The following is a 10,755-nucleotide window of genomic DNA, read 5'->3' as shown; positions in this document are numbered from 1 at the left end:
GAAAAGTGACGAGACATATGAATAATTACAAATGATTAATTATTAAGTCCAACACTGAAAAAGTAATTAAGACATGATACCCACCTCCACCTTTTATTTATTAAATTCATTATGTAAAATAAGCCTTGTATTCTTCAACTTTTTTAATTACAAAGTTACATATGGCATACCATTTACTACAGCAAACAGTTCAGTGGGAGATACAGTCAAATCTTAGCAAAGCCACACATTTAAAAAATATAGTAATCTATATTGTAATTGTTAGTCTAAAATTGTTGCTGGGGATTAACAGGTAAAGATGTGTTAGAGTTCAAAGACATGAATCTATGTTAAACAATAAAAAACTACTTATTTTCCTGATGTTATTTTAGGGTAAACAGCACGTTTTTTAGTCAAACAGACAGTTGTTTGTAATTAGAAATAAAATCAATGACAATTAATATCAGTAGAATTCATAAACATATTATGGTTTCATCCAATTCATCTCCTCCCCTGCATCCAGCAGAAGACTCAGTAGCCAGTGTTTTTAATGGTGATGCGCTGAGCTGAGTCAATCTTATAGTCTTTAATACCTGAGAACAAAAACACAACATTGCAGATAAAAGAAATGAATCAGACTTATGCAAATCATTTGTAAAGACATGCACCTATTTTAACGTAAAACACATTTATTGCATCTCACCCTGTGTCAGAGAGGTGCCATCTGAGGAAACATGCCAGTATCTGCGATCAGTCTGACGGGCTTGCTCATCATTGAGCACACTGAGAAAAGCTCCCCACAAGCTGTCTTCAGTCTTAAAGCTGTCATGCAGAAAGCAAAATTGTGCATGTAAAAAAGGAAAACTGCAGTTAAATGGTGAAATATTTTTAAAAAAATGTAAATTGAGTAATTCAAACTCACGTGAAACCAGTTTGTTTGTCTTGAAGAAGGTTCAGGGCTTCAAACAGAGAGGAGCCTTTGGGGACATTAATGGGAAACACAGACGCTTCCCCATTGGATTTTATAACCTCCACTTGTACAGCCACTTGTCCGAGACTTGGGAGAACCTCTGAAGCCGATTCAACATCAGCAGTAAGAGTGTCTGAAACAAGGACATCAAAGTTCTAAAAATCAAATAAAACATTTAATACAGTATAATGTATCACATTAAAATACTCAATATAATGTTTTAAAACTAAATACAATTTTTGTTTTATAAATATACAGTTGAAGTCAGAATTATTAGCCCCCCTGAATTATTAGCCCCTCTGTTTATTTATTTTCCACAATTTCTGTTTAACGGAGAGCAGATTTTTTCAACACATTTCTAAACATAATAGTTTTAATAACTCATTACTAATAAATGATTTCTTTTATCTTTGCCGTGTAAGTAAATAATATGTTACTAGATATTTTTCAAGACACTTCTATACAGCTTAAAGTGACATTTAAAGACTTAACTAGGTTGATTAGGTTAACTAGGCAGGTTAGGGTAATTAATCAAGTTTTTGTATAACGATGGTTTGTTCTGTAGACCAGTGGTTCTCAAACATTTTTCATCAAGTACCCCCTCAGAAAAAAATTGTCTCTCCCAGTACCACCAAAATAAGCAGTATTACAATACAGTAGCGCAGTAGGCCCAGTAAAGCAGCTACAACTCTGCACAGTTAAAAAACGTGGCAGATTACATCAGAAATATAGGCTATATGCCATATATGATATATTATATCCATAATTTTTGATTAATTTTGAAATTTGTGTAGCATGTACATGAAATATTTCATTTCTCCGTGTACCACTAGAAGGAAGCCTGCGTACCACTAGTGGTACACGTACCACAGTTTGAGAACCACTGCTGTAGACTATCGGAAAAAAAATTAGCTTAAAAGGGCTAATAATTTTGTCCTTAAAATGTTTTTTTTTTTTAATTTAAACTGCTTTTATTCTAGCCAAAATAAAACAAATAAGACTTTCTCCAGAAGAAAAAATATTATCAGACATACTGTGAAAATGTCCTTGATCTGTTAAATATTATAAAAAAAATAATAATAATAAAATAAAAAATTCAAAGGGGGGTTAATAATTCTGACTTCAACTATATATATATATATATATATATATATATATATATATATATATATATATATATATATATATATATATATATATATATATATATATAACTTACATCAGGTTTTTTTTTCTGCTGAACAGAAAACACATTTTGAAGATGATTCATTATATTACAATTTAACCCAGTTGTTATCATCAACAAATTTTTTCAAAATAAATTTTTTTGAGCTCAGCAGAAGAAACTCATGAGAAACTCATGCCGGTTTGGGTAAGAATAAATTCTGACAATTTTCATACGTGTATGAATTACATTTTTATTATCAATTTTACATATAAACATTTATACACACACACACACACACACACACACACACACACACACACACACACACACACACACACACACACACACACAATTTGCCATCAGAGTAACTTTTGAATGACTTATTTTATTCAAAGGTTTTCAACATTGAACCAATCTGTTGTTTTGGTGTCAGAATAGTAAAACTAAAAAGATGGAACAAGTGCAACAACAACAACAACATATGATTATGTTTAATTGATGATAGAAAAAAATAGATGCTGTGTTGATGTGTACATAAGTAAAGGGAGTTAAGGAAATATGTGAGTTATGCAATATTGATCAATTATCCTTTCAACATCTTCAAGCCCAAAATAATCATACAGCAGGGGTAAAAATAATTTCAGCCTTGACTGGATAATTACCCAGTTTTGAGTTTGAAACAGGCTAAATTAGGACAAAATTTGCTGACATTGGTCAAAGATAAGTCTTTCTACTGTGCCGGGGTCAAGTTCCTGTTTTGCCAATGCTATCATATTCAGAAAAACTGTGAGCTTGACTGCACCAATGTAGTAACATACGTATTAAAAGGATAGTTGACCCAATATTTACATTTTCTTAACCTTTCCTCACCAAGTAAACAAAATTTTTACAAATTTGATTCTTTCTGTTTAACACCAAACAAGATATTCAGAAGAATGTAAGAAAAATTACTGTTTTTTTTAACATTCTTCAAAATTTCTTTTTTGTGTTAAAAAGAAAAAAAAATCAAACAGGTGTGGAAAAAGTGGCGGAGGAGTAAAATGTGATAGAATTTTCAGTTTCGGGTGTACTATACCTTTAGAATAGCTAGGATCTTGCATGTGTTTTGTACATACCGTCCTCACTGCGGCATTCTTTGCTCTTCAGATGAAGATAGGACTGCTGGTATAGGGCAGGCAGAACTTGGGATGCTGCCATTGGATTATGGTATGTTCCCTTCCTGATATCTCCCCTTAAAGCCTCGATAGCAGTGCCGCATTCCTCCATCTCAACTCCCATAGCCAACAAGGCCTAAAAGACCAAGAATTATGAGTATCTGTCACTCAGATAAGAATTTTTTTCACTTCATAATTGTTCACTTTATAATTTAATTTTATAGCGACAAGGTGGCTTAGTGGTTAGCACTGTCGCCTCACAGCAAGAAGGTCGCTGGCTTGAGTCCTGGCTGGGTCAGTTGGCGTTTCTGTGTTGAGTTTGCATGTTCTCCCTGTGTTTGTGTGGGTTTCCTTTGGGTGCTCCGGTTTCCCCCACAATCCAAAGACATGCGGTACAGGCATTTGTATGTGTGTGAATGAGTGTGTATGTTTTCCAGTACTGGGTTGCAGATGGAAGGGCATTCGCAGTGTAAAATCATATGCTGGATGAGTTGCCGGTTCATTCCCATTTGTCGACCCCTGAGAATAAAGGGACTAAGCCGAAGGAAAATAAATGAATAAATGGATTTCATTTTATTCCTATTACCTGCACTGCCAAGCCCGTGCTGAATTCATTGCCCATGTGACCATCAGCTCGTTTAGAGTCTACAAGCTTCTGCTTAATGGTAGCCAAAGCTTTGTCCAGCTCAGCTTCATCTTTAACCGAGATTCCCTCATTTTTTAGACACTGCAGGGCCATGCCTGCCATCGCATGTGAGTCTGAAGGGCAATAAGAGAAGTAACATTTGTTAGGTGTTCACTTCAAGACATTTAAACAAATTTCCACATTTACATTTCTGTTTCAGCAGACTTAAAATATAATTATATTGGATATTTTCACAATTATTTGCCATTTGTTTAAATTTGATGCCTTACATGTTCTCAAACAAAAGATGACAATATTTCAATTATGATAAAAAATTTTTTTTAAATACTGTTAGCGGAGTCCAAGAATAATATAACTGAATCACTATCAGATTTTTTTTCCGTCATCTGGTCAACAGTAAAATCAAGGACAGACGATACATGAAAAAAACAAAAACAACAAAAAACATTGAATCATTCTGGTTTAACAAGCTTGATCATTTTCCACACTAGAACATTTGGTGTGCATGCACATTCACATGTTTAAACAGTTTTCTAAATTCAAGTTCGCACCACCTAAAAAGGAGCAATACTGTCGACGTATGAAAAGGCATGGGTCGGTTTAAGATTCTGATGGTGTGATAACGTTGGATAAAAATATCACGGTATCACGGTATTGTGATTACTGCTCTAAAACATATTCTTTTAAAATTTCTGGGTAAAAAAAATACTTTTTTTTTTTAATAGCTAATACTATTTTTTTCCCCCCTTGAACACAATATATTTTATTTTGAGAAATATTTAAAATATTTTTGAGCAGTAAACATTCATTTATTTTCCTTAGGCTTAGTCCCTTCATTAATCTGGGGTCGCCACAGCGGAATGAACCGTCAACTTATCTAGCACGTTTAACGCAGCGGATGCCCTTCCAGCTGCAACCTACTACTGGGAAGCACTCACACACTCTAATTCACACTCATAAACCACGGACAATTTAGCTTATCTTTGGACTTGTGGGGGAAACCAGAGCACCCGGAGGAAACCCAGGGAGAATGTGCAAACTCCACACAGAAACGCCAACTGACCCAGCCGGGGCTCGAACTAGCGACCTTCTTGCTGTGAGGCGACAGCACTAGCTACTGCGCCACCGCGTCACCAGCAGTAAACGTGTCAGACTAAATAATTTAAATGAATCATTGACTTCTGCTGTCTTCATTTGTTTCAAAAACACAGATTTCTTTAATATTTAAAACGGCATCTTTGGATATCCTTTCTGCTGGAGATACTGTTGTCCTAAAAAAAAAAAAACGTAAATAAAAAATCTTACACACCTTATGCTGGTGGTTTTTAAATTTTCACTTTCCAAACTGCGGTATGTCTACATATGAATTGGTCAAAATGTGTATTTATGTACTAATAATAATAACACTTAGGAATATACAGATAAGGGCAAAATTATGAACTCTCCTATGAAACAGAAATTCTTTTACAAACATTTCTCAGATGATATTGAACAGATTAAGGAATTTTTCACAGTATTAACTACAGTCATCATGGCAAAGATAAAATAAATTATTTGTTAGAAATTAGTTATTCTTCCCACTTATGGGTTGCAAGATAAGTTGGTGGTTCATTCCACTGTGGCGACCCCAGATTAATAAAGAGACTAAGTGAAAAAGAAAATGAATGAATGAAAGAATGAATGAAATTAGTTAATAAAACTATTATGTTTAAAAATGTGCTGGAAAAAAAATTCTCTTCGTAAAACAGAAATGTGAAAAAAATATAAAAGAATACAAATTTAACAGGAGGGATAATAATTCTGACTTTAACGGTATAATAATAAAGCTTAATTGACAAGTGTGACTGATGCAGTGCAAACAGAAACTGGCTCTATCTTTTGAGCCTGTGCATTATAATTGTGATAAATAGAAACATGTGCCATTCTATATTGGTGGTTTGAAAATGAAACTAAATTGTTTTTCATCCAAAGTTCAAAAGGTTCAAACTGAATGCACCCTGCAGTGGCAGACAACAAAACTGCAGTGCCTACTTATAATCAACAGAATATTGCTGTGTATTAGTGTGGTAAGATATTGGTATAGTTATCATTATAAATATTGTTCTAGGTGTAAATGTTTAGAAAGACATGAGGTGGCTGAAAAACTTCTGATTGAATTGGAATGGTTTTGATTTTCTTGGTGAAACATACATTTAAATGTACTTTAATAATGACCAATAAGACAAAAAAAGTCAAGTTAAACTCACCAATGCATAAGGACTCTCCGTGTTTTATTTGTCCATGTTCCACAGCATGGATGAGCTTGTGGCTGACGTGTGTGCTAACTCTAACTCCGCTCACACACAAAGCCAGAATACCCAGAGAATACTGGTAATAGTTGGTCTTCGGACGATGACTGACTGCAGAAATGAATTATTGTTAATACTGACTATAAAATGCAGCAAAATTACTGTATATGCACTACTACTGTATGTAAAGGTTTGTCGTCAATTAGATTTCATTTTTGACACTGATGCATTCACTCAGAAATAATGTAATTGTTAGTAAAGACATTTATAATTTACACGTTAGAATAAATATTCATGTATTCCATCAGGAAAACAAATATCACACAAGAATGTTAAAAAATAGTTCACCCAAAAATGAAAATCCTGTCATCGTTCACGCTTCCTTCACTTGTCACAAACCTGTTTGGCTTTCCTTCTTCTGCTGAACACAGTAAAAATATTTTGAAGAGAGCTGAAAACCAGTAACTATTGACTTCCATAGTATTTGTTTTCCTACTTGAGAGGTAAATGGTTACAGCATTCTTCAAAATATCTTCCTTAGTGTTTTAACGGAATAAAGATGCTTATAAAGTTGAGGGTGAGGAAATAGTAAGTACTTGTAATTTTTATGAACTATCATGTTTTCAACATTGACAATAATTTCACAAAATTGCTGTTTTGCTGTATGTTAGATTAAATAAATCTGGCTTTTCTAAGCATTACACGTCTTTCAAAAACAATACAGAGTGTTACCAACCCCAAATGATGTGATTAAAAAATTGTGTCATAAAGAAATTGCTCTCACATGCAATGTTTTGTTTCTCTTCCTCCATTTCTTTCTTAAGGTGAGTTAGGAGGAACTCATTCTTCTCATTGTGATTGAGGTGTAAACTCAGATCGTGACAGGAGGACCTCAAGGCCAAGATGTACAGGGCGAGACGGCCAACCACCAACTCACCATTTCTCAGAGATCTACAAGAAGTGTAGTGGAACAAAAGGCAATTAAATTAAAGCAGAAAAATGAAGTAGAATTATAGAAAAGTCTATATTTATGCATAATGACACAACTCATGTGACTGTAACAGATACAATAATTCCCGAACATTACTGTATGTTATTTAGAGAATCAAAAGCTATTGAACATTTAAAGAACAAATAACGAAATAAGAAACTGCTGCTTTAAAGTTGAAGCTGAAAAGATTTGTACTTCTCAATATCCTCATGAAACTCTTTCTTGAGGCGGTTGAGATATTGGTTTTCTTTGTCCAGGTTATGTTGTGTGGAGAGCCGCAGAGCGATGTGCACACTGGGATTGGGCAGGTTGTCTTGTGTGTCCACAGAGCGCAGAAGCTGCTTATTGAGCGACTGGAGAAGAGTTTCGTGATCTGATGCTGATGGTATTAGAAAAAGAAACAGAGAGTAAGAAATTTCATGCAGTCAGACAGACTTGGTCAAAAATATTGGCACCTTTGTAAATATGAACAGGTTGTGAAAATAAATATGTATAGTTGATCCTTTATTTCTCTTGTTTAAAAAAATCTAACTAAAAATCATAACTTTTATTGAAATAAAATAATTGAACATATGGGTGAGTGGTGGGATGGATTGATCATTAAGGTCTTGTTAGAGAGCGTCTCTTATATTCTGCAACTTCCTAGTTGTAATCCTTTAAGAATATTTACCAATACAGTAAGATGTGGTCTTTCAGGCAGATTTATAACTTCACCATTTCATTGGAACTTCCTAAACAGACAGTTCACCCAAAAATAAAAATGTACTCCCCATTTATTCACCGTCAGGTGGATCCAAATCAATTTCTTTCTCCCGTTGAACACAAAAGAAGCTATTTTGAAGAATGTTGGAAACATGTAACCACTGACATTCATAGCAGGAAAAACAAATACTATGGAAGTCAATGGTAACTGATTTCCAACCCTTTTCAAAATATCTTTTGTTTGTGTGTGTGTGTGTGTGTGTGTGTGTGTGTGTGTGTGTGTGTGTGCGCGCGCGCGTGTGTGTGTGTGTGTGTGTGTGTGTGTGTGTGTTCAACAAGAAAGAAACTCAAACAGGTTTGAAATGAGTGTAAATGGTGACAAAATGTTTATTTTTGTGTGAACAATTGTGTGGTCTAATGTTGGAAACGGGAATGCTCAACACATTACCTATTTTCAGCCACTTTCTATTTTGTTTACCTGAACAATCGTTTCCAGCATATCAGAACTGTACTCTTTGCTTTTACTCATTGTTATGGATGAGTGTTTGAATTTGAGCTTTGTGTTCCTCATATTTATACTCCTGTGAAACAGATAACCATGGTTGGATTCAGCCAGGTTAGATAAAAATGAAAATATATAAGGAGATATGCATTAGATATTACACTGTTTATTTTATTAGGGGTGCTGCTAATCATTTTGGCCACTGTTTATTTTACATTTAAGTAGAATCCCAACCACTTTTTATTTGAGTTAAAGATTAAAAGATTTATTTTTACAGCATTCCTCGCTCATATTTACCAAGGGTAAGAATAATATTGACCATTATTGTACATAATCAATATATTGTACATTATCAATATATCAATTTATAACAAAACAACATGATTTTTCTTTGGATGAATCACTTTCCTGGTTAACCATGTGTGGCTCATATAAAATACCACAATGTAGTTGGATCATGTCTACTGCTGTTTCAGCTATTTAGGTCACTGTGGCATTTTTCACCTTTCTCATGCAACCCATAAAAATCTCTCTCTCTCTCTCACACACACACACACACACACACACACACACACACACACACACACACACACACACACACACACACACACACACACACACACACACACACACACACACAATTATCAGTCACAAAACAGAGGGCAAAGAACAGTGTTAAGTGATTTATAGACAAGACAAACAGAAATAACTCAATAAGAACAAGCTGAATGCTATGAACTGGATGGTAAAGTGCACTTATTATAGCATTTGGGTTACCAAAGCTATTGGTAAGCTGGTACAATGGAATGGTGTATACAAAGACACAGAAACATCAAAAACTAATTATGTTCTTTTGGAAATGTTTGATAGCTCTGTGGCATTCTTTTCATGACAGATTTCTATATAAAAATGGTAATGATTCAGCATCTTTGGATATGGGTTAAAGGAACTTAAAAGGGGTTTAAGCAACAAAACAAAGTGTAATTAATTTTTGCTTGTTTTTCATAAATTAAAATGTGTCCCTTTTTATTTTTTCATTTTGATTAATAAACAAATACATTTATAAATACATATTTCCATACATGCATGAATAAATGTCTTCTTTTTTCAATCATAAATGACAGATATAAAATATTAATTGGTGTAACAACAGTTTATAGAAAAAGGTCTTGTCAGGCATATTTTGAACGAGAAACATTTGATTAAATATTAAACAGCTCTTTAAGAGGATCAGCCCCAAAAGTCTAATTAATTGCCATTTTAAAGCTGTATACTTTACCACTATCCTTGAAAGCACTAGATTTTACTCATTTGTCAGCAGGAAGTTTAACATATATTAATATTATAAATATTTTTAAAAAATCATTATTTTATTTATTTTAATAAGTGAACTTCAGAATAAGTATGTTGTTTTTGTTCTTTTTGTATGAATATGTAATGAACAATATCACTTCACCCTTAGTCTAACATTTTATTAAAAAAAAAAAAAAGTCTTCTGTAAACATTCGACTCTTTAGTTTACTTGCATTTCATTTGCTTTTTCTAAAATTTTGTTGTAAATTTAACTTGATGCCAACACTTGAACGATTATGTCTGATTATGTCTGCTGAAAAAGGCTATTACCGTCTTTGGCCATAATTTGTACTATGGTACCTTTCCTAAAAACAATATTGTGCAATGATGTGATTTCTATTATTGCCCTATTATGCAACTATTACAAGTCAACATTAATTTGAAAAAAAAAATAGAAAATAAATAAGGAATAATTAAAAAAAGTAAATACAAATACATTCCTTCTAAATACAAGTTAACAGAAGTAAAATGAAATGCAAATGATTTGTTGTATAACTGTTGCAAACTTACCACAGGGTTTTCCAGCAGCCAGTGCCAGCAGCGCACTCACAATGAGGAGAGTAATCTGACATTGACAAATAAATACAGACAACATGTGAAATTTGCTTTTAAGTGCTCCATAATTACCAAGATTCTTATTTAATTTGATAAATAATAGTTTTGTGAATAAGCATTCTGTACCATAATAACAAACAGAACGTCAATGTTTATTGAATGTCCTTCTTACCATTTTATCTCTGAGTTGGGTATCCTGTTGAATCCAGTTAAGATGAATTTACTTTTTCAGTGAAATACTATGACCGTGACAGGAGGCGGAGTTTCTCCACAGTTACTCATTTACAGACACTATAAAGTTTTGCAACATATCGTCAAACTGTGCTCTAAATTATCTTCTATTACCTTTCTTGCTCCAAACTGTTTTCATTTTTTTGCCTTTTCATTTGTATTTCAATAAAATATTCCTATCTCTCTTCTAAACGTGTGTTTGTTTACTATAGCTCA

General features: G+C 33.5%; 2 protein-coding genes across 4 annotated transcripts in view; one reads left to right on the top strand and one right to left on the bottom strand.

Moving 5' to 3' along the window:
- The window catches only part of lman2lb (lectin, mannose-binding 2-like b), a 90,429-nt gene extending 88,462 nt beyond the window's left edge, over window positions 1-1,967 (top strand). Inside the window, exons 5-6 of the transcript XR_015490572.1 lie at window positions 1,208-1,518; window positions 1,842-1,967. The gene's annotated coding sequence lies outside the window, so the exon portion shown is untranslated. The remainder of the gene's footprint in view (window positions 1-1,207; window positions 1,519-1,841) is intronic.
- On the bottom strand, window positions 67-10,744 carry tcn2 (transcobalamin II). 3 transcript variants are annotated; one of them, XM_087251634.1, is made up of 10 exons: window positions 10,435-10,519; window positions 10,264-10,318; window positions 7,392-7,575; window positions 6,990-7,156; window positions 6,164-6,316; window positions 3,858-4,030; window positions 3,233-3,407; window positions 902-1,082; window positions 683-801; window positions 67-572 (listed from the first exon to the last, which is right to left on the bottom strand). In XM_087251634.1, exons 1-10 carry the CDS (start codon window positions 10,435-10,437, stop codon window positions 511-513), a joined length of 1,272 nt encoding a protein of 423 aa, XP_087107760.1. In that variant the 5' UTR covers window positions 10,438-10,519; the 3' UTR covers window positions 67-510.
- Window positions 10,745-10,755: the final 11 nt, after the last annotated feature.

This window comes from Danio rerio, chromosome 5 (assembly GCF_052040795.2).
Source record: "Danio rerio strain M-AB ecotype USA chromosome 5, GRCz13ab, whole genome shotgun sequence".
NCBI classification, from domain to species: Eukaryota; Metazoa; Chordata; class Actinopteri; order Cypriniformes; family Danionidae; genus Danio; species Danio rerio.
Note: the sequence above shows the minus strand (reverse complement) of the source record. Positions and strands in the feature narration are given on the sequence as shown.

Bases quoted from the DNA above. Each gene is read 5' to 3' on its own strand.
- tcn2 (XM_087251634.1), bottom strand. The intron at 1,083-3,232 runs GTATGTACAAAA...TCCTTGTTTCAG, and splicing joins AGAATGCCGCAGTGAGGACG to ACACTCTTACTGCTGATGTT. The intron at 573-682 runs GTGAGATGCAAT...TTTTGTTCTCAG, and splicing joins TGGCACCTCTCTGACACAGG to GTATTAAAGACTATAAGATT.